This window comes from Saccopteryx bilineata, chromosome 1 (genome assembly GCF_036850765.1).
Source record: "Saccopteryx bilineata isolate mSacBil1 chromosome 1, mSacBil1_pri_phased_curated, whole genome shotgun sequence".
Lineage (NCBI taxonomy): Eukaryota > Metazoa > Chordata > Mammalia > Chiroptera > Emballonuridae > Saccopteryx > Saccopteryx bilineata.
Window position 1 is genome coordinate 345,990,056 of NC_089490.1, and position 27,850 is coordinate 346,017,905.

At 52.0% G+C, this 27,850-nt stretch overlaps 1 protein-coding gene across 3 annotated transcripts in view; it reads right to left on the reverse strand.

Moving 5' to 3' along the window:
* SLCO2B1 (solute carrier organic anion transporter family member 2B1) overlaps window positions 1-21,182 on the reverse strand; it is a 48,042-nt gene extending 26,860 nt beyond the window's left edge. The window contains exons 1-7 of one of the 3 annotated variants that reach the window (XM_066250047.1): window positions 20,818-21,182; window positions 7,921-8,051; window positions 6,692-6,829; window positions 4,971-5,133; window positions 3,760-3,996; window positions 3,444-3,542; window positions 977-1,155 (exon numbers count right to left, since the gene is read on the reverse strand). In XM_066250047.1, coding sequence (XP_066106144.1) covers window positions 977-1,155; window positions 3,444-3,542; window positions 3,760-3,996; window positions 4,971-5,133; window positions 6,692-6,829; window positions 7,921-8,051; window positions 20,818-20,833 — 963 coding nt within the window. In that variant the 5' untranslated portion in view covers window positions 20,834-21,182. Of the gene's footprint in view, window positions 1-976; window positions 1,156-3,443; window positions 3,543-3,759; window positions 3,997-4,970; window positions 5,134-6,691; window positions 6,830-7,920; window positions 8,052-10,388; window positions 10,536-15,960; window positions 16,109-20,817 lie in introns of those variants that run through there. The other 2 variants (XM_066250043.1, XM_066250054.1) reach the window with 2 other exon arrangements.
* Window positions 21,183-27,850: the final 6,668 nt, after the last annotated feature.

Here is a 27,850-nt window from a genome sequence, read left to right on the forward strand (position 1 = left end):
TGCCATTGAGCATTTATAAAACATTAATATTTTGTCATTTTTATCTTTCTTTTGCATTTTGGAGCCAATTTATTGTTGTTCGGGCCTTGTGTTTTTGTGGGTCCCTGGAAAATTTGAAGGCTCCTGACCCAGAATCATCTTTCCTGCCCAGTGACTCACATGGTCCTGCCTTCTCTTACCAGCTGTGACATTGGGCAGATCCCTGTAGCTGCTCCTCAGTGTCCTCCCCTGAGGAAAGACCACCCAGCACACAAGCTGAGCAGAGGGGTTCAGTGAGATACCCCTGGAGCACCTCACCTGTTGACCTGTAGTTACTTAGCCACAAGGTTCTGTCTTGACAGGCTGTGCCTGGTTTAAGGGCAGAGACCACGTGCGGCTCCAGTGTCCAGCTGATACCTGGCGCAAGGAAGCACTCGGTACATGTTTGTCCCCTCACTGTCTCCGAGTTTGTCATCTCTGTTGTGAGGTCCTTTGCCCAGCTGTTTCCACCCCAGGATGCCTCTCCCTCTCTCCCATGCTGCCACACATCCTCTAGTCCAGCTCAAAGCCCTCCTCTTCAGAGGGGTCCTCCCAGACCCCCCATACACCCTCTTCTGGTTCTCAGCATTGCTGTAATGTGCCCAGAATTTACAAAAACCTTTCAGTGATAAGCAGAGAGGCAGCAGTGTAGTGGCTAGAAGTAGGGGCATAGGCTCAGACAGGCGTGAGTTCTCATCCCAGCGCTGTCCTTGCTGGCCTGGCGATCTTGAACAGAGGTCACTTCCATCTCTGGCCCTTGATCTCCTCAGCTGTGGGAGGGGCAGGAACTGCTCACTGCGCAGGGCTGTTGCGTGGGCTCAGTGGCCCCTGACAGGAATGGCTTTGTAAACTTTTATGAAGTGCAGAGCCCAGGAGGGATGAAGCTTAATGTTACAAAGGAGCACAAGTTGGTGGGGGCTGGAGCCTGGATGAGGGAGGGGACCTACAACGAGCTTACCTTGCTGACCACTGCTAAGATCCCCTGCCGGAAGTGAAACTCATGTTTCTCCTTAGGCATTTCCCTGGGGAAGAAGAAGTAAGGAATGGCAGCCAGGGCCACGATGCCAGCGGAGATGAGGAAGCCCAGCCACCAGGCACCCACCCAGCGGGGGTCCGTCGAGGTCAAGCTGATGCCACCTGGAAGAGAAGACCATGTGATGTTAAGTTTTGGGATGGGTTGTCACTTCCTGGCCACCACCCTGGAACTGACCTCTGAAACATAAGATGGGGAGTCAGGAGACCTGGGTTATGATCCTGGCTCTGTCATTTATGTCCTGCATGACCTTGAACAAGTCCCTGACCATTTGTAGGCCTCAGATTTTTCAAATACTAAGGAGATGTGTGTAGTGGTCAAGGTCATAGACTTTGGAAACAGACTGCTGGGTCTGAATTCCATTACTGACATAACTTTGGACAAGTTACTTAACCTCTTTGTGCCTCAGTTTCTTCCTCCGTAAAATACGGATATTAGTAGTACCTACATAAAAGGGTTGTGAGAATCACAGAAATGATTACATGTAAAAATCACTTGAAATAATGCTGGCACCCAGTGTGTTCTACATAGCTGTTTGCTCTTCTTCATTCTACTGTTACTGTTGTGATTATTATGATTAAATGGATGGTTAGGACTATTTTTGTGGTTCTCAGGCCTGCAGGATGATTAAAATCACCAGAGGTGCTTCTCAAAAATACCTGCTCTTACCTAAGACCAACTTAGAACTACAATGGGTCAGGTGGGAAGCTGACCGAGGGATCTGTACCTTTAACAAAGTTCCCCAGGTGATTTTGATCTCCCACCAGGGGTAATGAGGACTAGATTATCCCAGATGGATCTCCTATCTGGAGTGCCCACATCCCCCCTCAAACATTTTGACCCCCAAGGCTGAGCTGAGTACCTCCTCCTTCAATCGCCACACTACCTGCAAACACTTTATAGGAACATGGAAGCGTGACGACACCTGCCCCATGAATCAAACTGGTTCCCAGGTAGTTGATCCTAAGCGTCTCCTGAGCAGAGGCCAGAGTACATAGTTGGCACTGAGCAAGTGTATTTTGTAAAGCAGGGGGTGCAGTTGGCTTTAGCACTGATTCCCTCCTCCACTTTTTATTCCCCCTGCTTCAGTGCCAGGCTGGTGAGGGCTCACGTAAGTCCTCTGCTTCTCACACACCAGTCTGTGCCTGCAGCAGACACGACCCGCCCACCCCGTAAATCTCCCCATGAGAAAGAAGGACCAGGCCCACAGGAGTGTCCCATCTGCCTGTGGATGTGCCACACCTGCAGGAGGATGCCAACAGAGCCAAAAATGCACTCTCTGGCCATGAGCTGGGATGTGTCTTGGAAACCTAAGGAAGCCCTGACCCCCAGAAGTTGTCCTTCAAGCAAGAGAAGAGTTGTAACCAGAGGTCACACTTGGCGCTCAGACCCCACTTTCTAGAAGAAAGGGAGGTGGAGGTGAGGTGTGGCTGTCTTTAGTGACAGAGCTGCCTAGACCTGTCCTGGCTGGAGGCATGGTTGAGCAAAACCGGAAAGCAAGGAGCAGAGTCTGCCTATTCATACGAATACACCTATTCCACCTCTCCGCAGGTGTAGCAGCTGAGGCTTCTATGACTTTCTGGAAAATCTCCAGGTGAGAGTTGGGGCTTCTGAGTAGCACAAGGCAGAGGCATAGTTGGGGTGTCAGAACTGCTTGATGTGACAAGCAGGCAGCTGAGATGTCACAGCGACCTATTCTAAAGGGAATTCTCACTCATTCCCCACAGGGTGACAGAGTGCCAGGACCCCCAGACTCGTCCCTCTTAGCTGCCTTCATACCAAGCTTTGGTCCCACTCCTTGGCCCACTCTGACCACTACCTGGGTCAAAGACCACTGTTTCTCAAAAGGCACCCTGAGCACAGGTTCTCAGACTCTGAGGTGCTCAGAACTAGAAGGGTCCTTAGAGGTCACCCACTAAATTCACATTGGAGAGAGGCCCAAGGGAACTGGGTCCTGCTCTCAAAGTACTCTTTGGCCTGCCAGTGTCCTCTCTATTTCACTGTCTCTTTCCCCTAAAGATGGGAGCTCCCTACAGGCTAGAGAGTAGGTGCCCCTGTTTGCCCTCAGCGTATCTGAGCACAGGGCTGGGGACCCAGGATGGAACAAGGTGAAGATGTAATAATAACAGTGACAATCACAACTCCTCCTCTGAAGGTGCCTTACAGCTCCCCTCCATCACCTCATTGCACTGTACTCGCGCCTTTGGGAAGTAGACAGGCCAGAGATTATCTCGAAGATGAGAAAAAAAGAGGTTAAGAGGTATGTCCAAGGTTAGCGGGATTGCTGGGATTTGAACTTAGATCCCTTGACTCAGAGTCTCCTATGAGATCAGCAGTCAGTTAGCTACTATCTATGTGTCCCTGGGGACAACTGTGTGCTCTTGGGACTTACCTTCTGGCATTCGGTCAATGTCCACATAAAGGCGTAGCATGAGGCCACCCAGTCCATAGGCCAAGCCTGGCCCCATCGTCGTCACTGCAAACAGGATCCCTGCAACACAAAACCTAGGTTATGCCACTGCGACTTTGCCTTCCCTTAGCCTGTCTCCCAGGTTGGGCCTGGGAAACTTTCCAGGGCTTCTAGGACCTCTACTAGCCACATGGGACAGAAGCCAGCCAGCCCTCCTCCTTTCCCCTCACTGGAGGCCTCTGGCCCTCCTACCTGAGCCTGGACCTCCCTCAGAGCCCAGGGTGGGACCATTCCTCACCGAGGTAAAGGGGCGAGTTGCTATTGTGGGCAAAGTCATCAATATAGGAGATGCCGAAGGGCTGGATGGGCACACCGCCCACACCGAGCAGGGTCTGTGCCATGAACATTATGCCCACCATGGCCAGATGCTGGGCCTCCATGTAGCTCAAACAGCTGCTGCTGTTGGAAGGGGCTGGGGCCGTGGTCGAGGCTGTGGGTAGGCACAGGGAAGCCTCGAAGTCCTGTGGCATGTCCGCTGAGAGGTGATAAAAAACAACATTATGACAATAGCTAAGACTTTTATACAGCACCTCCTGGATGCAAGGTACTATTTTAAGTGCTTGTATAATTAAGTCATTGGATCCACCCCTTCCCCCCACACAGTTTCGGGGATGGATCGCTCTCTGTACTCTTTTCACAGATGAGGAGACTGATGCTCAGACAGCAACTAGCAAGGGTAGGGTCAGCATTGGAAGCCAGGCAGCCTGGCGTTGAGTCCATGCCCTTAAACCACCCTATGCTCCCTTTCTGAGCAGAGAGGTATGTGCTCTTTAGGCGGGTGGGGCTGTCAGAGGAGGTCGAGTTTGAACTGGGTTGAGAAGAACAAACAAGATTTTCCAGAAAAAGAAGGCAGAAAGGGCTGTTTCAAGGAGCGGTCACAGTGCATTGCAAACCTAGGGGCTTAAGAATTCAGCACTGCTGGCCCCAGTGTGAGGGGCAAGGTCTGGGTGAAGGGAGGGCGGGGGAGGGATACTGGGCTGGTCTGTGCCGGCTCTAGTGCCCCTGGCCTTCATTCTGGGGGCAGGGGACTCAGGCTCAATGTCAGCTTGCAACACGGAGGCAAAGTACAGTAAAGGGGCATTTCTTAACTTAGTACCAAACATTTGCTCCCTGTAGCTCACCAATATTTGGTGAGCAAACTTAAGGAGTCCCTTGTGCTCTTATTATCCCAGCCCTTTCTGGGAACTGGGGCTCTGAGAAAATGCTGGGTGAACCAAGATTGGCCCAGAGAGCCTCACCCCAGGACTGTACCCTCTCCCACTCCCCAAGATTACACGCAGGGCAACCACCTGAGAGGGAACTGAAGGAGGCAGTGGGGGTGGGGTGGTGAGGACTAGCAGGTGTCCTGGGAAGCCAGGCCCACCCTGAACGGTGAAGGTCTAGGGATGGGCCCCAGTGCACAGGAGTGCTGCTCCTCACGTCCACTCCCCTAGCCCTTCTTGCTCTCACCAGGGCTGGTGCGGTCGTAGCGATATGGCTCCGAGATGAAGTGTGGGAGAGTCATGAGCAGGCCTGCCAGGGCCACAAGGATAGCCCCATAGCCGATCAGTCGGGGTCGGTGTACCCTGCTGCCAAAATAGCTCACAAACACAATCAGGGCTGTGTTCCCCACCTGCAAAAGGACGAGGGGACCCATTAAAGTGAAGCACATCCCAGAGCTGGAGGCCTACACCATCCCTGCCTGGATTGCCGATCTCAGGGTTCCCTCCTGTAGAGTGGACTAGCTGGATAAATCAGCATCAGATTCCAGGTCCTCCTAGGGAGGGCCCCGCTGGCCCGTTCAGGGAGAGAAATGAGGGCAGAGTGGACAAGGTGAGCAGTTCAATTCATTCTGGAACCTGGGTTGGATCCCATATTAGAACATGAACGGAGCATGGAAAGGGGCAGGATACAGGGTTTGGAGGATGTTATATTGAGTGGCACATTTGAAACTATGTCAACGCAATAAATTAAAAATTAAAATAAAAAAATACGAAGGGGAGCAGTCAAGAAAAGGGGTTTTGTGTTTCTAGGATGTCATGAATGAGAGAAACAAAGAAAGTCTCAAGCTGAAAGACTAAGGCTTGGAATTTTGAGTCTTCGAATCAACATCCTAGGATGTGGGCACTGGAGGGACTTGAGAGCTGGCAGGTCAGAAGCTGGGGTGCGCATCCCCCTCCACTGCTCACTGGCTGGTGACCATGGCTGCAGGCCTCAGCCCTTGAGCCCCGAGGTGTTTGCTGGTGGAGCGGGTCAGTATCAGCAGAGGGCTGATAGGAGGACTGACCCTGGGAAGGACAGACACTTTCCATTTTATATAATAGATGGCACATGGAGGCCCAGAGACAGAGAGTGACTTGACCAACATTCCAGAGCTAGGTAATGACAGTTCCTTTCCCACTCCTGAGATCTGGAGGTGGGGACTAAGTGACATCTGGGAACTCTGTGTTACTGGCATAATTTGGGTTGGGTGGAATGTGACACATTGCCCAAGGGAGAGAGAATTCCATGAAAATCTGCTGGGAATGAGGAATAAAGAGAGTGATCTCTGGACAGAGGCCTTCTCCAAACATCTGGTGAGGGGATGGGCACAGCTGGACTCCGATCTTTAAATCCACCCAGAGCAGTTTATCTACTCTTCTCTGGCTGTTGGCCTCTGAGGCAGAGCTGGTGGGTCCTTGCACAACTCTTAGGACAACATTTCTTGCCATGGTATTATTGCTCCCTCCCCAACACCCCAAGTTCCACAGTTCCATCTTGAATCTAGTTTAATCCTCTATCGCTACTATTGAAGTGATTTCCTCTGACTCCTTTCTGGGACAGGCAAGAGCCAGGTGCCTAGAAAGGAAAATGAACCAAAGAGAGAGGGGGTAGGTATAGGGATGCTGCTAGCTCTAACACACCCCACATTCCCCACTGAAGTGTCCCCAAGGGCAGGATTATCAATACTGTGACAGGAGGGGAATTCTTCTCATTAGCCCTTGGCCTAACACAAGGCTGCTCCCTTGGGCCAGGACAACAGCAGGAGCCGACTAAGGAGCCTTGGGTTGGCAGCTGTGATGGGCTTGCCTGCAGGCAGTGGGAGGGGAAGGGGAAGGGTTTGTGGTGGGGTAGTGAGAGAGGAGGATGGGAGTTGGTGGGGGTGTGAGGTGACCTCACATCCACCCCTGTGGTTGGGGCAGAGCCAGTACCTCATTGAAGGCAGCCAGCAGCCCCGAGGTCTGACTGGAGAGGCCAAAGCGTTTCTCCACTGTTGAAATGGAGCTCTTGAGGTAGCCGGAGATCATGAGCTGAGCCAGCTGCAGCAGACTGTGGCACAGGACGAAGAACTGCCGGAGGGAGGGCCGCAGTGATGAGGGGGCAGAGGGACAGGAGGGGTAGTCAGAGGGACGATGAAGCAGAAATGGAGTTGGGGAAAGAGGGAGAGTACGGTCATGAGAGGAGAAAGGAAGAGAGATGGGGAAACAGACACAGGAGGAGAGAGCCGTAAGGGTGAGTGGAGAACAAGAGGAGAGGGAGACAGAGAGAGACAGAGAGTTATTTGAGTAGTTATAGCTTGTCATACAAATGAGAAAAGCTGTCCTGGGTGCCCTCAGAGACCAAGAGATTACTCGAGACTCACATGACTGAGAGTAGGCTGTTCACGGGCCTGTAGAGTGGTGGGACCCCTGCGACCCCAGAGCTTCCCGAACTGGAGGGGACCACGTCCCTGTCTCCCCTCCCTCTCCTTTCTCCACGGAGCTGCCCCATATCCTCCTCCACTCCTCCACCTCCACCCATCTTCCCCTAGGGCCCCCTGGGAGACAGCCTGTACACACCAAATCCCCAGCTGCTCTCCCCTACCCAGCCCACTTCAAACATCCCCTCCTGCTTCCAAAAAAAAAAAAGGCAGAATTCCTACAAGAAGAAAAACTAGCCCCAAAGAATTAAAAAATAGAGTCTTGATGTAAGAGATTAATAAGTTATTCTGTTCTTTCCTCGTGTATAAGGAGGACAGTGTCCCTATCCCCCAGGGTTGCTGTGGGAACAGCATGTGGCCCAGGGCCTGGCACCCTGTAGGTGCCAGTAGATGCTTGATGTGGAGGGCTGCTTGTGCGGGAGCCAGACCTTCCCCTGTATTCACACAGGCTGGGATCCCTGGGGCCCTTCTCTTTCCCTCTAGAGATATGAGAGGTAGGGAGCCTGGTTCCCTGCTGCCACAGAGCAGCCCCCCCTTCATTTCTGAAGGGATAGAACATGTGCTGGGCATCTTCCATGTGCCCCAAACCAAATTAAGTGCTTTCATACATCATCCCTTTGATCCCCACAGTCACCCATTCTACAGATGAGAAAACTGAGGTTCAGAAAGGCAGCAACTCACTTGGCATTACACAGCCAGTAAGTGGCAGAGCTCATTATGTTACCTGGCCCCAAGAGGTACCTTGATGCTGTGGAACACACTTGGCCTCAAGTCCTGAGAGTCTTGGATGGCTTTGTCTCCAGCTGTGTCTTCTGTGCCCATTGTGGTCTTAGTGTCCTTGTCTGGCATCTGGGGCTCGCCACTGACTGGCCCTGTGGGACAAACAGCCAAGGAGTGAGAGCGAGGATGGAATCCCAGAGAATGGCCCTGGCCCAGGTAGCCTGAGGTATTTAGGGGTTGATGAGGATCTGAGAGTCAAGGCACCTTCAGACTTCCTGAGTCCCAGGTGCTGGAAGGGTCCTTCCTAAGAGGATATATACTCCTTGTGCTTTGGCCAGATCCTAAGTGGGACCACCTATTTTACAGCTTCATTTCATTCCTAGTACCAGCTGGCCTTGTAGGGAGAAGCCACTGACCCATCGCACAACCTCCGAGCACTGGCCCCAGTGGCAGGGACGCACACTCAGCCTGCCTCGGGCCTATAGCAGGGATGCACACTCAGCCTGCCTCGGGCCTATAGCAGGGATGCACACTCAGCCTGCCTCGGGCCTATAGCAGGGACGCACACTCAGCCTGCCTCGGGCCTATAGCAGGGACGCACACTCAGCCTGCCTCAGGCCTATAGCAGGGACGCACACTCAGCCTGCCTCGGGCCTACGGCTATGAGGTACTAGTGCTCCTAAAGCTGGGTCGGCATCTGTCTGGCTTGGTCTAGGATCAGATGTCTGGGACCAGGTGCAGGGTCAAGGCTTGGTCTCTGGTCAGGGCATAAAGACTTCCCGGCGGGTAGTTTGGGATATGTACCAACACCACCATAGGGCAGCACCTTGTGTATAACCATAGAGCTAACCAGCCCAATCCCCAAATCATACAGCACACCATGTTGTTGATTGATGCAGAGCGGGCCTTCAGAGGTCATCCTATTTAATACCCCCCAAACTGAGGCCCCAGGTGAGGTGATGGCTCAGGAGGCAGAGCTATGTGAGAACTGGACTCTCGGCTCAGTGACACCTCAGTTTTCTCCCAGGGCAGCCACTGCGGTCATGTCAGCGTCCCGCCCATTGCAGTGAGAGGAAGCTGAGCCCCCTCAGAGGACTCTCCGGGGGCTCATGACGCTTAATCTCGGCAAGGAGCCAGAAGTCCGGCCTTGGGACACTCCACCCTTCCACTTAGATGGAAACCACCTGTACCTCTGGCAGCCTGGGCCTCCTTGGCCTTCCTCCCCTCCCGGAGCCCCACTTCCTGCGGAAGCCTCTTCCATTGTTCCATCTGCTTCTCAACCTGGCAGGAGTTTCCTCTCATTCAACAAGCTCTTTCTGGAGCCTGAAAACTGATCTGAGGACACCTCTGACCAGAGAGGGGCTGGAGGCTTCCGTATCCAGCCCTGGAAGGCACCCTCAGGGAGAGGCTACAGAGGCTGAGAATAGCCACAACAGAGCTTTTGTGCTCCTCACACTAGGCACCTGGGAGCCTGAGGAAAATTTTCTTTTTAGTGGAGATATAATTCACATACCATAGAATCTACCCTTTGAAGGTACACAATTCAGTGGTTTTTAGTATAGTAAAAAAAGTTACACACCATCACCATTATCTAATTCCAGGACGTTTTCATCACCCCAATAAGAAATCCCATATCCATTAGCAGTCACTCCCCATCTCTCCCTCCCCAGATCCTGGCAGCCACTAACCTGTTTTCTGGCTCTCTGGGTTTGCCTCTTCTGGATATTTCATATAAATTCATATAAATGAAATCATATGCTATGTGGTCTTTTGTGACTGGCTTCCTTCACTTACTATAGCTTTCTAGGTTCATCCATGTTATAGCATGCACCAGTACTTCATTCCTTTTGATGGCTGAATAATATTCCATTGTATATATACCGCATTTGGTTTATTCAGTCATCTGTTGATGCACATCTGAGTTGTTTCTGGTGTTTTGAACATTTGTGTACAGATTTTTACTTTGACATATGTTTTTGATTCTCTTGGGTATATAGCCAGGAGAAGAATTCCTGGGTCATATGGTAATTCTGTTTAACTTTTTGAGGAACTGCCAAACTGTTTTTTCCCAAGTGGCTGCACCATTTTATACTCCTGCCAACAATGTATGATGGTTCCAATTTTTCCACATTCTTGCCAGTACTTATTATGCCTGTCTTTTTTATTACAGCCATCCTCGTGGGTATAAAGTGATTTCTCGTGTGGTTTTGATTTGCATTCCCCCAAGGGCTAATGGTTGAGCATCTTTTCATGTGCTTGCTGGCCATTTGGATACTGTATCTTCTTTGGAGAAATGTCTGTTCAAATAGCTAGAGGAGCTTGATGGAGGAAATAAAAGCATATGGCCTTTTGGGGGCATAAACACTCACAGGAAACAGGAGATATTGAAATAAAAGTGACAACTGACAGGGAGGAAATATTGGGTTGGTTTAGTGAAGGGGAGTGAGGGAAACTGCAAAGCTCACTGAAGAGGTCCCAAACAAACTTACCCAGAGGCTACTGGCGGGAACATTTCTAAGCCCCAGATCCCCTCACCAGCCAAGACCAGTCGGCTACCGCAGCCCAGATGCTGCGCTTCACGCTCTCCGTGCTCACGAAGGCTGTCCACAGCTCTGGGCCTTTGCTGCTGTCACTGTCTCTATGCTTCTGAAAAGGATGCCAAAGCTCAGCGGTTACTAGCTCTGCTGGTTGACATGGTGCAGGGACACAAGCTCAGGTGTTTACCTCAACATCACACAGGTTTGAGGAGGGGAGAAGCTTGGCGCTCTAGCCCGACCAAACCTAGCCAGGCCACCTGGGAGGCAGCAGTGCCCGCCAACCATGGGGCCAGGTCAGCCAGATAATCAGAGAGGAGCTGAGGCTGGGAGGGCAGAAATCACTGACCTGGAGCCTCAGCTCTGAAAGAGACCCAAGGGATGGATGAGGGAGAGGGACAGAAGGTCGTGCACCAGCTTAAAACTGTCCAACTCCCTGTGGCTCAGTCTACAGCCTGACCCTCTGAGCAGAAGAGGAAAGCACTGGCCCCAACCCCCTGGTTCTGAGAGCAACTATCACTTAGTGTATCAAGTGGTCAGTTGGTCACTGAACGGGGCTGGCCAGGCAGGTTGTCAGTCCCCTCGGAGCCCTTCCTGTGGGCTGAGGCTACCACTGAGGGACTGGCAGCAAATGGTCCAACTCCCTGAGAGTGAACAGAATGCCCCTCACAAGGAGGGTCCTGAGTGCAAGGCTGTGTGTCTTCCTCATGTGACATCCTTGAAGCCCTCCCGTCCTGTGAAGACTGTTACGAGCGGAGCAGCCATGCGCGTGAACCTGGGCCGGGCCATGGTGGCCTGTAGGAATGAAGGGAGAGGCAGGGAGCCAGATTCCAGGAAAAAATTTCAGCCCCTTTCACTCTCAGGTAGGCAAACAAGTTTTGGGGCCTCAGTTAAGCCAGGTGGTCCCAAGAGCTAGAGCCCACAGCCCCAGAGCTGGCAGGTGAGGGGTCTGCATGCCCATCAGTGGGTTGTGTGGCAGGTCATTAGCACAGGCACACTCGTGTCCATCACTTGGCAAGTCATTAACCCAGCTAGTCCTTCAGACCTGTCTTTTGGGCTGTCAGCTGGCCACCTGCCTGCAGCTGACAGGCGCCCTGAGACTCTATTCAGTCAGACTCTGGAGGTTGTCCGCAAGGCAGAGGACTCCCTCTAGCTGCCCCTCCAAAGGCAGGAAGCATCTCTCTTCACACCAGCTGAGTCTGGAGTGATGGGGACCGATGTTTCAGAGAGCCACCTGAGAGGGAGGGCCACCTTCCCACCTGGGGAAGGCTGGAGGGGCTCAGGAACCTTCTTCTTCCCTCACCTTGCAGCTGCCACAGCAAGTCCCAGGCAGATGGGAGGTTTCCAAGACCTCAGACCTGGGTCTGAAGGCCAGCGCCACTGCCACCTGCCTGCTGGGCGAACTTGGACAAGACCCTTCATTTTTCTGAGCCTGTTTCCTCATCTGTAAGGTCAGGATAGAGCATCCACCCCAAGGAGAGGTAGGGCACCTGGCCCAGGCCGGGCACACCACAGGCCCCACTGAGGACATCTGCCCTCCCCTCTCCCAATACACTTCAAGCGCCTCTGAGACCACAAGGCCCAGCTGATCCCATTCCCTCCCATGCATACTTGACTCCTCCGAATTAACACCATTTTGGGATTATCTCTCTCCCTCTCACCCAAGCCCCCCATCAGCCATAAAACCTGAGGACAGTTCCTTCCCCCCATGCACACTCATTGTCTTTAGAGGCAACTGCCCAGGTTTGAATCCCTCAGCTGCAATCCTGCTGCGAGGCCTTGAAATTCGCAGTGCAGGGATAATTATCCCTGCTTCCCAGTGTGAACGGGGGCCAGGCCCTTCCACTCCTATTCAGCGAGGACACTAAAAGCCTAGACCCCACCTTACTGTCCACATTAACTTGACTTTGATATTCCACTGTTTTCATTAGCATTGTTCCTTGTTACTTTTCCCCTACTGACCAGACCAAGCAAATGGCTTGATGGTTTATTACAGGAACTTCCCAAAAGACCAATCAACTTTTCAAGGGAAACCATCAACAGAGTGTGTCCCCCAAAATTCTTTGTATCTCTCTCCCCCAAATTCTTACCTTGCTGTTTCCACCCACAAATCTTACATTGTAGGATCACGATTCTTATCCAGTCCTAGTCAGGCTCCCCTCGCCCGCCTTAAAGCAAAATTTCAACTCAACAAATGACCTTTTCTTCCCACCCTGAGACACTGAGAAGTGGGAAATAATAGACTTGGTCTTCTCAACGGGCTGTGTCAGTGATGAGTGGGGAGCCAGTGCAGATACAATGCACAGCGGGTGTTCAGCAAGCTTTGTTCCCTTCTCAGACAGTGAGTCTTTCTGTGGGCTCTCTGTCCTGACATAAACACCCATCAGCTGTTTGTCCTGCTACAAACACCCCACCTGCCTCCATATTTGCTTTGTGACAGCAAGGAGCATTGTCACTTCTAGAACCTGAAAAAGTTCAACCCACGGGCTGGGAAGGTGGGGGGGTTGGGAGACCAGCTCCCTGGCTCCCCTCACCCTCTATAGCAAGTGGCCCAGATGGAGGAGCTTTCCTAGGGGCTACCATAGTTGAGCAACATTGTGCACTGGACTGGGCTGGACACACTCAACCATCCTCCTAGCAATCCTTTCAGGTGGCTTCTGTGACTTCATAATACAGATGAGGAAACTGAGGCACAGAGAGGGGAGGTGACTTACCCAGAGTCCTGGGGCTGGTAAACGGAAAAGCCTGGACTGGAACCCAGATCTGTCTGACTCCTGGGTCCCCAACAGCAACCACAAGATGGTGGCTGTAATGATGGCCTTAGAATAAGTGTAAAAATAGTCCCCATGTAGCCATTTCTTATTCTGACCTGGCTTCCCTCCTGTGACTTGTCGAAGGTGGTTGTATGGGGACAGTCTGTCACTCTACCAGCTGATTCTTTAGTTAGTCTGTCAGTCAGTCAGTTCACTGGTCAGCCAACACCCTCTTCTGATGGCCTCAGGGAGCACTGTCAGGGCAAGGCTGAGAGAGGTGTGGTAAGGACATGTGGCCCCCAATCCAGGGCACCTGAGTATGGTGGGAGTTTAGGACTCATACCAATGCCCAGATTTGAACTTTCAGGGGGACGTGCTGAGCAGTGCTGAGAGTTCTCACATCCCGAGGATGAAAGAGGAGGTCTTGAATCAAGCAGGGACAAGGCAATGACACTTTCACTCTAAAATGTTCCAGCCTGCCCCTCAGCAGAGAGAGCAAGACCATCACTTAGACCCAGTATGGCTTTGGGACAGCAATTAGACCTCTCTGAGCTTCTAAAATAGAAAAATAGCTTTGCCTCCCAAGCCTGTGTGACGGACACATGGGAAAACGTCCTTTGTCAACACCAAGATGCCACATAAACGGCAGCTTTGTCAGTCTTTGCCTCAAACTCACCAGGAAGTCTATTTCCAGGTCTGGCCACCAGGTCTCAGAATAAGTTATTTTTCTTCCTGTGGGAGACTCAGCCCTGGCATTACTCTCTCACCTCCTCCTGATCCCAAAGTGACACCAACCCCTCTGGATGCCTCCCTCAGCTGTCTCTTCTCCTCCCTCCCTACCCCATTCCCACCAGCTGCATTCCAAGACCTTCTTTTCCCTAGTAACTTCTCCTTGCAGGAGAAGGGCCCTCCCCCACACTCACCACCACACACACTTTGCCAGAGTCATTAAAGGAGCTGGCAGAGATAGACTATAGGGCAGAGGTTACAGCTGCGAGGCCCTGGGCCATGTGCAGCTGTGTGAGCTGGGCACCATGAGATGAATGGCGCCCTCTGTAGTTGTGCAATCAATACATCACGGCCCTGCCTTGGGCTGCCTCTGACTCCTAGACATTTTTTGAGAGCTTACACAATGCTTGGATTGATAAGTGCTTTTAATTAGGTGCCAACACTTAAAAATCAAGAAATTTCACATAAAACTCCAGATTTTTGTTTTTTCTTGGAAGATTAGCTGATCTGGCAACAATGATCCCACATCCCACATGGCAACACTCAGCCGACCCAAGCTGCTGGGCCTGCGTGTGGCACTTTGCCCTGCTGGAGCATCTTTGGGGGTGTCTGCCTAGCCTGTTTCATGGGCCCTCTTCACCTGTTTGGAGTATTCCCTGTCTGTGAGCCCACAGCAACACTGGGCCTGGGGAGTTCATTGGACGGGAAGCCAGGGCTCATTTAACCCTTTGCAAGGTGAGAAAAAAGAGCAGATAGGAAGTGTCTACTGCCATACCACCCTGAACGCGCCCGATCTCGTCTGAAGAGCAGATAGGGCCATGACTTGACCAGGGTCACCATGGCAGGGACAGAGATAGTTTCTGCTGGTTTAAGAGTGAGAATGAAAATTCATTCCACACACGCTGACAGCTTCCCAAAGCAGGCCACTTGGGACCCAGAGGCAAGCAGCCCAGGCCTGCCCTTGGAGAGCTCCCAGTGTGTGTGTGGGTGGTGGGCAGACATCTAACACAGAATCATAATGACATATGTTTACTGATGAGACTCAAGGAGTTTCAGAACTATGGAAACAAGGAGTTTCAAGACAGTGTAGAGGCCCTAGCCTAATTAGAAGGTCCCAGAAGTCTTCCTGGAAGAAGAAACATCAGAGAGAAGGGCAGAAATATGGAAGGGCAAAGACAGTTTAAGGAACAAGTAGTCTGGCAAGGCTGGAATGCTGGGGTCAGGGTGGGGAGGTGAGGCTGGAGTGGTTGGGGAGCCAGGCAGAAGGGCTGGGCTTTGTTCTGAGTCCACTGATGAGGTCCAGCTGGCCCTCCGAGGAAGCCCTCTTACCTGTGGGGATGGGGTGGGGGGTGGAGGAGTCAGGCTACAAACAGGAAGGCAGCAGTGGGATCCAAGGGAGCGAGTGGTAACGGGACCGGGCCAGGCAGTAGCACAGGGAGAGAGATGGGGGCCATAGCAGAGTGGGGACATGGACGAACAGGGCTGGTGGAAAAGCAGCTGTGGGGAGTGCAAGAGGCCGAGGTGCCCTGGGGGCAGGCGGAGGCACAGCTCTCTGCCTGTGTGTGCCACCACGGAGGACCAGGACTGAGCACACAAGGTGGTGCTGAGCACAGCTTTAGAAATATGGTGAGTTTGGGGTGGCATGGGGGCACCCAGGAGGTAATCCCTATAAGGGCATGGGCTCCAAGATAGCCCATGAGAGACTATAGCCTCGAGCCAAACCGCTGGAAGTCTGGGAAGCATGTGTGGAGAAAAGGTAACAGAAGCCAAAGGTGTGCAAACTTGCCCAGTGAGCTTAGGGAGCCCCCATGTGCCCCAGCTGAGGAGAACTGAGCAAAAGGGGGAACCATCCTGGAACTCTGTTCAGGTGCCAAGTGGGAGGGGGGAGGAGAAATGGGACAGGACGCAGTATCACAAAGGAGCCAAGATGTTTCTAGAAAATCCACCATCTTCCAGCATTAACATATGCACAGCCCCACCTGCAGAGAGAAATATTCCCAGAAGCAGAGACTGGTCAATTTGTCTCTTATCGTGATGGCACTTACCTCTCTCTGGAGGTGCTGGGGTAGAAGGAAGTGGCCTCACTGTGGCCATTGCCTGCCTTGAGCCCTTCCTACCGCTTAGGCTGCCTGGGTCCCCTCCTGCCTCGCTCCTGCGGCCTAGGCCAGCTGTCTCCCCTTCACAAAACCCTCTTCTGGAGCAATTTCCTCAGCCCTTTCTCTGGGTTGCAGAGCTGGCCACTCCCTTACATTAGTTTTGTCTCCGTTTATCAGATTAGTCAGTGACCAAGCCGGAGGAGCAGAGGCTCTGCTGACCTATCAGGTCCCGGCAGAAACCCTCTGGGTCAGAGACTTTGGATTTAAATATTTGTTGTGCCACACTGTAACTGTGTGCGTGACCTTGAGCAGCTTCTTCAGCCTCTGGAAGCCTCAGCTTCCTTCTCTGGAAGTGAGAAAAGCATCTCAGGTGAAAATGCCCTTCCAGTTACATTGTAGCCTCAACAATGGTCTGCCCTCCTCCCTCCCACCCCATCTGCAAAGACTGAGTACAGAAGGCTCAGCCTCAAGGAGGTCAAGGCCACTGGGAGCCACTTTGTCTCATCTGCCCACCCCTAGTATAAACATCATTCACTGGCCCCAGTGGATACTGACCATTCCCAAATTCATCCTGGTTTTTTCCACCTCTCAGCATTTGCATGTGCTATACTCAGGCTGGAGTGTCCTCCTCCCCCGCAAACCACTTCTCATCTTTCAGGACCTGCCCCAGCTTAAAAACATGATTGTTAAATTGAAGTAGACTGAGTGAGGGAGAAGCCAGGCTCTGAGTAGGAGATGGGTGCTGTCGGGAAGCCTTGGGTGGGGTGGGGGCTCTGTGGTGCTCTAAGTGCTCCAGGTCCCAGTGTGGCAGGGCTGGGCTTCAGGAGGGGGAAGAGTTAAAGACAGGAAGGGAAGTCTCCAGGCATGCGCTTGGCTGTCATCTTTGGGAAATTCCTCCTCCTAGCAGGACCTTTGGGTGGTCTATTGGGTAGACAAGCGTGTGCTTGAAGTCCAGCTGTTGCAGACCTCCCAGCTGTTGCTTCTTGAGGAAGATCAGTGCGGGGTGGGGGAGGGGCCAAGCACTTTCTGGTGGTTTCCAAACCGGGTCAGAGACCCTGTGCTGGGACTTTCTGTTCCCGGTTCTGGCCCCAGCTATCCATCTAGACCCAAGATGACCCTAAAAATAGTGACGAGGGCTAAAGGGGAGGGTGATCCCTGAGGGTGAATCCAGGCCAGTTTCCTTAGGCTAAAACGCGGAGCCTGAGGCTCAGAGAGAAGTGCCGTTGGCCCAGGCCATGCTGCCTCCCCAACCACTGGTCCCAGCTCAGCTCTTTCTGTGTTTACACGTGTTCCCTAAGAGCCTCGTGTCCCCCACCTCACTCTGTATCCTGAGTCCCAGTCCTCAGTCAGAGAGAGCTTTCAAAACAGGTCGGAGGGAGAGAAGGAATATCAGGAGGGAATGGGAGCGGGAAGAGGATGGAGGACGGCCTAGCACTGAGCCTTCCCCAGGGCCGCTCCTGCCCGATGGCCTATGCCGGTTCCAGGCCTCAGGAATGGGTCAGATCAGGCCCCACCCCCAGGGAGCTCCCAGGCTGGTGAGGCAGGGGTTTTTCTCCATATATATATATATATTTTTTTTTTTTTTTGTACTTTTTCTGAAGCTGGAAACGGAAAGAGACAGTCAGACAGATTCCCGCATGCGCCCGACCGGGATCCACCCAGCACGCCCACCAGGGGGCGACGCTCTGCCCACCAGGGGGCGATGCTCTGCCCCTCTGGGGCGTCGCTCTGCCGAGACCAGAGCCACTCTAGCGCCTGGGGCAGAGGCCAAGGAGCCATCCCCAGCACCCGGGCCATCTTTGCTCCAATGGAGCCTTGGCTGTGGGAGGGGAAGAGAGAGACAGAGAGGAAGGAGGGGGTGGGAGTGGAGAAGCAAATGGGCACTTCTCCTATGTGCCCTGGCAGGGAATCGAACCCGGGTCCCCCGCACGCCAGGCCGACGCTCTACCGCTGAGCCAAACGGCCAGGGCCTTTCTCCATAATTTTAAGCGTTAGTACTTAAGGCTCTGGGCTGCAGCCCATGAGGGGTGGCAAGGACCAGGTTTACCTCCTCTCCATCAGCAGAGTGATGCTGAGGCCCAGGCTGGCCTCCTGGAGATAGCCAGACCCCCTAACACTGATGGGCAGACCCAGCTCTGCCCCTAAGCAGAGGCCTTGGCTCCCTCCAGAGAAAGAGGACTGAGTTTCTCAGCACAGGAAGAGACCAAGTGACCACCTTGGCCAATATTGTACAGATGTAAAAAGTGAGCCCTAGAAAGGGACAAAAGCAGACTGGGCTTTAGGTGCCTGGCACCCAATTGTGCGGTCTAAACAAGCTCTCCATTTAGTTCACAGCTGCCTGAGAGCTGGCCCAGGGGGCAAGGCCCGGCCTGGGAGAAAGTAACTTTCCCACCACACTCACACACTGCCCGCTTCTCACTCACTAACATCCGGAGAACAGCTCGCTTTGCCTGGAGCCAGTAGAGAGTGCCTGGTGGGGCTGGAGGCTCACCAGTGTGGGGTCTATGGAAGGGCAGAGGAAGCCTAAAGGGCACTGACACAGAAAGGAAAGGGCTTTGGCATCAAGCAGAGCTGGGTTCTGGCCCCCACTCTGCTGCTTGTTTGCAGGGTGGCCTTGGACAAGTCACTTGCCCTCTCTGAGCAGCTGTTTCCTCACCTACTAAAAAGGGTGAAAGCTTGTCACTGCTTTCTCATAAAGCCAGTAATGCTGAGCTGAAATATGAACATAGGGCTGTGGGGTTTTTCCTTGCCCCACCTATCTGTCCTGGATTGGCTCACATCTGAACCCAGAAAAGCTGGAGAGAGCAATAGAAACAATACCAGGAGCAAGGAAGGATGAACCACAATAAGAGTCAAACAGCATAGAGGAGAGAGGTTGCTGCTAGCTGTAAGAATCAGTCTAGAGGGCTTCCTGGAGGAGTTGGTATTTGGAGGAATTAGAAAACAGGGCAAATTTGACCAGAAGGGGATGTGGGTGGGAAGCTTTCCAGGTAAAAGTAAAGCTGAGCAAAGGTATACAGGTGGGACAATGGCTTCTCTGTATCACAAAATGGGACTGGCCTGAGGAGATCACTTCTTCCAACTCCTCCCCACAGACAAGGAAGCTTGGCCTGTTGCTTAAAAGCATGTGGTGAGTTGGTGGTGGGTCTCTGCTGAGAGCCAGAGCTGATCCTGATTCTTCTCTCTCTGATGTCAGCCCCTGGCCGGGACAGGGGCCCCTCTCCCTCCAGTGAGCAGGCTCTCTGTACCTGCCCCACCTGCAGCCTTACATCCCTCAGAGTGCTCTCAGGCCAGAGTAGAGCCTGGAGGAGGACTGGCCATGGCCCAGGTGCAGGCTCAGGAAGATAGGCCAGGCATGGCATCTGGTGGCAGAGTGGACAGATGCTGGGGTCACCTCCTGCTATATGTGTATAGGTGGTGGTGGTGATGGTGGTATGTGTGTGGGGGGGGGAGGAGAGCAGCTAGAGAATATTCCAGAACTGAGCCTTGTCAGGGTCAGAATACCAGTCGGGGGTAGAGCAGGGCTGGGGACCAGTGCAGTACAGCCAAAGTCTCCAGTTTCTTCTCGTACCCATAGGATCACCATCTGTCCCATCCCATAGCTCGCCAAAGCTGGTTGGGAAATTAGTTTGTCAGTAGTCCATCTCCAAACCAACCCATCCAAGTCTGACCTCATTGTCATCTCTCCTGTGGGGCCCCCAAAGGAAGTGTCCATCCCTACCCTTCCTGCCATCTAATGGCCCCAAGCCATGGCTGCGACATAGCTGAGTTTGCCTGCTGGGCCCACAAAGCCCCACTGCCTCATTCTGGGAGCAAGTCCGGCCTTGGCAAATGGGTATGAAGCTACCACAGTGAGGGAAGGACAGGCACCTGGAGGGAGGCCAGAGGTGATGGCTGTAGGGTGTCCAGCCCAGAGGGCCACCCTGTCTGAAGACCCTGTGTTTCTCCCACCTCCCTCCAACTGCCAAGGAGATGCTCAGCTGGGAGCTCTGCTCAGAACTACTGCCCTCTCACATGGTGCTCAGCCACTCTTCAGACTTGGCTACTCAAGGCTTCAAGACGTTTCCCCTCTGGCCTCCTCCCTGCCTCACGGCCAAGGCACATAGGTCTCCGTGGTCTGTGCTGTAATGATCTTTCTGATGCACCGTCTGCAGATCTGTCTGTCTGTCCTGTATCTGTCTCTACTGGTTCTCTCTCTCTCTCTTTTTCTCTCTCTCTCTCACTGTCTTGGCTTCTCTATTTCTCCCGGTCTCTTCTGCAGCTCTCTCTCCAGGTGGTCTCTGCGTGCTTCCAGATCTCTGCTTGCTCCTACAGACACCTGCTGATCTTTGTCTTTTCCCTCTGACTTTGTCCTTCTGTCTTGGCCTTTGTCTGACTCTGTATGTCTCTGGACTTGCTCTGTCTCTGACTATGCTTCTCTATTTATGTTTTTCTCTGCTGTGTTTGTCTATCTCTGGCGCTTCAGAGAGGGAAACAGGGTTCAGTGAAGGGCTCAAGAGGCTCGCCTTCCCATTGCCCTGGTGGTCGCTGTGCCTCATCAGGGAGGTTAGGCTGGGTTCCCTGGCTCCAGCTGAGTAAACAGCATCCCTTCCTGCCCCCCCCCCCCACAATTCACTCATTCATTCCATACACTCTTGCTAGGTCCGGCCATGTGTGTCTGGCTCTGTGAAAGGAACCCAGAGCCTCTCTCACACACACACCTCACCCCCACACGCCCATTTTGGCTCAACAGTAGCACCCTCCACATTGAGAATGTGGTTCCCAGACTCACTCCCAGAGCCCCTTCTTCACTCCATTCGGACTTACCTAGCCGGGGCCCCATTACTGCTGGGTGCAGTGAGTTCTAGCCCCTATTTCACTCCCGGGACTGGAGCTTAGCTGGAAAGAGATTGAGCCCTTATCAGGGACCCCCGGAGACAGCAGCTTCAAACGGCAGCACAGATGCACCAACGTGGGGACTCCGGGCCTGGGGTCAGTGTTTCTTGGACCACACTACACAACAGCTACCTTTTCCAGGTATGAGCTAAGAAGTCCTGTTCAGACTTTACCCCACTCTCCAAGGGCCTCTCTCCCGTGATCACTTGTTTCTTCTGTCTCTCTCTGCCCTGGCCCCCTATCTATGTCCTGGCTTACAAACTCACAGTCTTTCTGGCTCCTCTCTCTGAATTCCTCTGGTCTCTAGCTGGGACAGCCCAGGGAAAGTTGTGGAGGAGGCTGGGTTTGTTTAGCTCCAGCCCCGCTGATGGGAGGAGCCTGCTGTCTCACCTCCCCTCAGCCTGTTCCAGCCTCTTGCTTCTGTTAGCGTGGAGAGGTAGGGCCAAAGGGGATATCCCCAAGCTCTGGTGTCATTCAGTCCCAATCTCCTCACTATGCTCCCATTCTCAGTCTGAGCCCCTGATCCACCAAGCTCTTATCCCTCTCACTGAACTTTTATTGTCCATGAGCCCCACAGTCAGCCCCTGTTCCTCCAGTCTTCCTTCATGGAACCCCTTGTCCTCCTCAAGCTCAGCTCCCCCCTCACCAAACCTCCATCTCCTCCCTGAGCTCCAAGGATTTAGAGCAGGGAGGAACCCTGTCCCCTGGGAATCACAATGGCCAGCTGCCTTACAGGAGCTTACAGTAGCAGCTGCATAAAGCATGGCCACCTCAGTGGAGCAGTCGAGGAGAGGAGGGGAAGCAGAAGGACAAATGTGAAATTTTCACAGTTTCCTGAACTGAGGCTGAGGACCAGGGAGACCTGGGTCCTATCTCAGCCCTGTTATTTGTTGGTCGAGTGGCCGTAGGCAAGTCTCTGTACCTCTCTGAGTATCAGTTCCCTCACTATAAAGAAGGAACAATGTTCCTCACTTGTAGGGCTGCAGTAGAAGTTTAGTGAGCAAGAAAGAAGCCAATTCTGAAGGTCTGGAGCTCAGAGAAGGACGCAGCAGAGGGGCTGAGGGTAGGGCGGCAATAGAGAAAGCAAACCCAGGTTGCCTAGTCCTGCTTACTCAGCACGTTCACACGTGCAGCCCCGTCGGGCCCTCCTCTTGAACCATGGGCCAGGAATTTATTCCCGCACACCACAGATGAGACAGTCTCTGGATCTGCCCAGAGGTCACTGAGTTAGTAGGTAAACCTGACCCAGTTCCAGGAATACGGTCTTTGCATGAAACGGAATGTGGGTTTGAAGTCCAACTGTCCGGGTGCAATGACTAAGAAACAGCATCAGCACCATCTGGCTCTGAGTGGCTGTACAAGGATGTTAGAAGGAGGTATGGAGTATCTGACATAATCACAGATTGGCCTGGCCCAGTGGAAGGCACTCAGTAGATCCTTGTTGTGTGACTGAGTCTTTTAGAAACCAGAAATGTGAGCACATGACCACCATACCGGGAGAGATTAATAGTTGGATTGATAGAAAGACCAGACCTGATCTGTCTGAGAAAACCGAATTGGGTCTATCTCTCTAAAGCCTTCAGACCAGAGTCAGCACTGCGCGTCCTCACTGAGACAGGCAGAGGTGCAGCCGACCAGATTCCAAACTGGAAATACACAGTTGAGAGAGGGAAGGTCCCTTTAGACTTTCTAGAAGCCCAGTCCCCCACCCCCCCTCCTATCTTGACCCTGGAGGATTAGAAGACACTATACATATGGATTAGTCTGGGTATGTGCTGGGACTAGCTTGTCTAGCAAAGTTCATCTCATCAATGCACAGCACCCCCACCGGGCACAAAAGATACAGGAATAGTCTTCAGTTATCACCTCAGCCTCCCCAGGCTGATAGAGCCTGGTCCAGTAATATTCCTGCATTCACTTGTGGAGTTGGTACCCAGGAGCTTCTAAGAGTTAGGCTAACAGGCCTTCAGGTGGCTCCTGGGCTAAGCCTGTAGTGAGGTTTCACTGTGGGTGGCCCAGGTGGAGGTCTGATCGACCTGTTTGCACCTCAGCTTTGCCACTTGCTAGTGTGGTGTTTGCTGAGCCCTGTGTACTTTTTACAAAGCCCTATGATGTGTGTGGATAACACCATCTGTGAATTCCCCAGTTTGCAAACTTGATGACTTTTTTGAGTCCGGGGCTGTTGGCAAAGCCTGGCACAGCTTGCAGCTTCCAGGGCCCCGTGATGGCTGCACAGTCCTGTCCTCGTGCTGAGCCTGCAGCTGTCTGTAAAACCTCAGGCTGTTTACAGAACCCAAGTCCTTCCCCTCTTTATATCAACCCACATAGGGAAATGACTTTCTGCAAACCAGGCAAAATAGGAGACTTCATTTTATAGAACTCTCTAAGTTGGAGTATAAGGGGAAAAAAATTCTGGGATCCAGACTCGAGACCTCAATTCTGGTCCTAGCTCCGTCACTACCTTGCAGTGGGACTTTGAGCAATTCCTTTCTCCTCTCTGGGTCTCGGTCTTCTCATCTGTTTAATGGAGATTGTGAGGTCAAACTGCCCAACTTCTGGACTGTATGAGGGTCACTGTGGAGATGCCCAGAAGATGGGGGGAGGGAGTGCAGAGGGAAGGAAGAGTAGCCAGAGGCTCCTTCCTGAAAAAGGTTCCAAACTGCCACCTCAGCACCTTTGCTCCCACTTCCCCCTGGCCTGGCAGCGGAGAGCGGATATCTATAAAGAGTCCTCCCTCTGGCAGACAAGTGAAAGCCTCAGTCAGAGCCTCAGCCTCCCCGTCCCCCCCTCCCCGACCCCTGGAGGCTGCCTGGGGGTCAGACCCCACGCTGGGAGGACATGTTCCCATGCATGACTTGTTAAATCTGTCATCCAGGAAGATTCAGACGCCCAGAGAAGTCGTGTGACTCACCCAGGGCTGCATGTCAGGTATGGAGCAGAGGTTGGGAATCTGAGCCAGGGACAGCAAGGATGGAAGCCTGGCACTCAGAAGGTCAGAGTAGGAAGGAACCAGAAGCTCCTTTACTTCAACCCTTCCCTTTTTCAGACTGGGACATTGAGGCCCGGGGAAAGGCAGGCTCTGTTGTGTGTGTGTGACTGTCTCTCCTTAGGTTTCTCTCTCTAGTGGATGAGACACTGACCCATCCTGTCAAAAGTTCAGGAGTTTTCCCCTCTTTGTTGACATGGCTCTGAGGTCAGAACACAGGCAGTTTCCTAACCCTCTGAGAAGCTCAGGTTAGAAGGCAGATAGGTTTCTGGCTCTGCTCTCAGCCCCATCGCCTTGGCTCTGCACAGCCAGCCCTATGCAGCTCATGCCACGCTCCCTCTGCAGCCTAAACCCATCCCGGGGGTTCCTCCTCAGGAAGACCCAACAGCAGCCTTGTCCTGGGTCCAACTGCCTCCACTTCCCACCAGCCTCTCTCCCCAGCCTGGAGAGAATACATATCATGCTAGCAGCTCTGCACCCCCGCCCTGAGAGTGGCAGCCCTAAACCCCAGAAACAGCATGAGTTTGAGCATTACATAATTTAACCCTAACCCAGTAAAAAGATCTCTGAGACTCAGTTTCCCCATCAGTAAAATGGAGATGACAGGAAACCTCCTGGCAGAACTGAATGAAATCTCATCGTCTCTTCCTATCTTCAGCTTGGTATGTGCCTAGTTTCTCTCTTCCAGGAGACTGTACACTCCTCCGAAGCCTGGCTGGGTGACCCGAGGCTAGTTACTTGTCTTTTCTGATCCTCGGTGCCCTTGTCTATGAAATACCTCCCCAGGGCTGTCATAAGGCTCAGATGAGCTGATGGATGACTTAGTCCTCGCTAAGTTCTGAGAGCTGAGCAGAGACAGCCATTAATACAGTGATGATAGAAATGGCGATGACTTGTAATTCTGGAAGGAGAGGAGAGGGAGAAGTAAATCAGGTGTGCGCCAGGCTGGTCTGACCTAACTGACAACCCCACAGGAATAAATCACAGAGAAAGGCCCCCCTGAGGTGTGAGGGAGCTCAAGGGCAAGTCTGGGGTTTATCAGGCAAGGGTGCTATTAGCAGGCCATTGTTAACAGCTGCTGTTCTGTGACTACTACAATGCTGGGCCCTCTCACAGGGTCCAGACTGGGCATTGGCTGGTCTCTGGCCCCAGCCCTGGCTCTGCTACACTGGCATTAGTTAAGTTCCATTTCCTGCCTGGTCCTCAGTTTCCTCATTTTAAAATGGTGGTGGTGGGGAATAAAAGGAAAGATCTCATTCTGCTCCATTCCTGCTTTTTGAGAAGGACCACGTGAGATAATGGATGTAACACTGCTTTTGTCAAGTGTCAAGTGTGGGACATGGGGATTACAGTTATTAATAATTAGTAACCTGGGAGATAGGACGTGGGGGAAGGGATGCTGGAAAGTCTGGGAGAGGGGACAGGGAGCAAGCATTTGTTCCTGGCTGCAGGTCGTTTGGAGCGAGAACCCCGACATCTAAAAGACTTTGCAACACTGCCCCCTGGGGGCCAAAGAAGAGGTCTGTGCCCCAGGCTTTTTCTGCAAGATGACAATCAGGGAAGGAGGACTGCACGGATACTGTCAGAGGAGGCTGAAATGGACCGGCCTGAAGAAGCCCAGTGAGAGCAATTACTGCCTGCTCCTCCTGCTCCCTCCCCTGCACACAGTCTATTCCATTTCAGAAGTCTCTCAAACCACAAGTCTACCCATCTTGTGGTCACCACCCTGGTCTCCACCATCAGCATCTCTGGCAGAGCTGTGCTGTGTTCCCACCTCTAGCCTCACCCTCCAGTCCAGGGGTCTCAAACTCGCGGCCCGCCCAACAATTTTGTGCGGCCCGCAGACTAATCCACGAAGTTCAAAATATTTTGGATAAAATTAAGTAAACCCGTGGATTAGTCTGTGGGCCGCACAAAATTGTTGGGCGGGCCGCAAGTTTGAGACCCCTGCTCCAGTCCATCTTTCTGGGAGTCAGGAAAAACTTTCCAACAGTTAAATCTGACCACACCTCTCCTCCCTGCTTAAAACCCTGACCCCGTCCCTGCCACCCACCCCACCCCAGCCCTCAGAATAAACCCATCTTTCTCAGCCTAATATGGAGTGCCCCTGTCTGTCTGTCTCTGTCTGCCAGTCAGTATCTTCACCTGCAAGTGAGATGAAATAGTGGGTGGTCAAGAACAACGCTTTGGGGCAGGACTGTGTGGGTGTAACCTGGCTTTGTTATAAAGTATATTACCTAATTCCGCGGGTTACGTAGAAACACCTGAGGCAGGATACAGAAGAAATTTTAGGAGATTTATTAATAAGTCAGCTACATATGACTTACATAGGGTATAGCTAACCCAAATTGTGCAGCCTCGAATATAGCTCTGAGGCTGGTTTATACACTTGATCACATACAGGTTGGGGGGAAAAGGAGGGGAGCATGACACAATAGTCAATTATTAACAAGCTTACAACACTTGTCTATAGGATCTATTAAAAGGAAAAATCATTCTTACATGTTAAAACTTACAAGGAACCACAATAGCAAAAAATGTTGTTTTACATATCAATACAGTAGCAATAAATGTTTTATATATCAAAAGATACCCCCAAATCTTCTAGTGTCTACCCCCCATTCCTGTTGCCACAGCGAAATGGTTAGCTTAGGATAAGGCCAATGAAAATACCCTTGAAAACCTAACAAGCTAGTCCCGGCTTGTTTAGTTTACAAGTTTTTATACATATAAAGAATTTCAAGAGGGATGATTATTAGAAAGCATATAAAATGTTACAGAATGCAAGTTTTTCAAGCAAGGGGGCGTGGTCCTGTGATCCCTTTGTCTAGAGGTACATATGTCAATCATATGATTTCAGAATGGGAGGGGCTTACATGATGTCAGAGGATAAGCGTTTGTAAATCACCCATTAAAGAGAAAGAAAGGGGAGAGGAGAGGGCTATTTAAATCTTTCTTTCCTCTCCCGCATTCCTGGCTGGCTGTTTACCTTCTTCCTAACAGGTGTGGGGAAGAGAGGGGGTCCAAGTCTCCTTCCTCCTTCCATTCAAAACCTAGTACAAAAAGCTCTCTATTTACAATATAATAGCCATTTGTAAGCATGAATGCGATTGACCATCTTGAGCTGGTATAAATCACACACAAGTATAAAAATCATTTTTACAAAATCTCTCTGAATGCTTGGCCTAAATCATAAAATGCCTTTTAAGCCTCTTAGTAAAAGGGAGTTTCTTATCTCAGTACATAGTATGTCCTTGTGAGCCAGGAAGCTCCCACATTCTTCTTCCTCCATTCTCCACAGAAAGGCAGGGGCAAGAGCCTGACTCTTCCTTCTAAAATACTAGGTAATTTTTGCAATTCTTCGGCACCTTATCACAGTGTTTTTACTTGGGAGCTATGCTACTTAATTCTTTTTTTGTAGGCTTTTTTTGTTGTTGTGGTGGTGGTAAATATCCATAACATCAAATTTACCATTTTAATCATTTTAAGTGCACAGTTCAGTGGCATTAAGCATATTCACATTGTTGTGCAACCATCACTACTATTCCTCTTGTTGGGCAGATAAAATGTATTATGCTCACTTTGTTAAAGATGATACTGCCCACGTGAGACCGTTGCCCAGGTGATATTAATCTGTGTTGAGAATCATTGTAGCCTGGGGCTTGGTTTTGGGATTAAGCCTTTCCCACCCTTTTTGATGTGGGGTGGTACAATCCAATCATGCCTCAGAGAAGTGACTTTGTATTAGAGACTTCCCTATTTTGTATATTGGATTGAGTTTAGATTTCTACACTATAAAATGGGGACGGAGCGGGAGCTTGGGCTCTTGGTTCCTGGGATGACTAGCATGAGAGAGCAGAGGGAGCAGAGCAGAGAGCAGAAAGAGGCCATGTGGCCAGGAGAAGCAGCCAAGATGGCGGAGTGCTGAGTGAGATGCCAGTTTGGGCAGTTTGACGCTGGAGAAGGAAGGAGATGGGG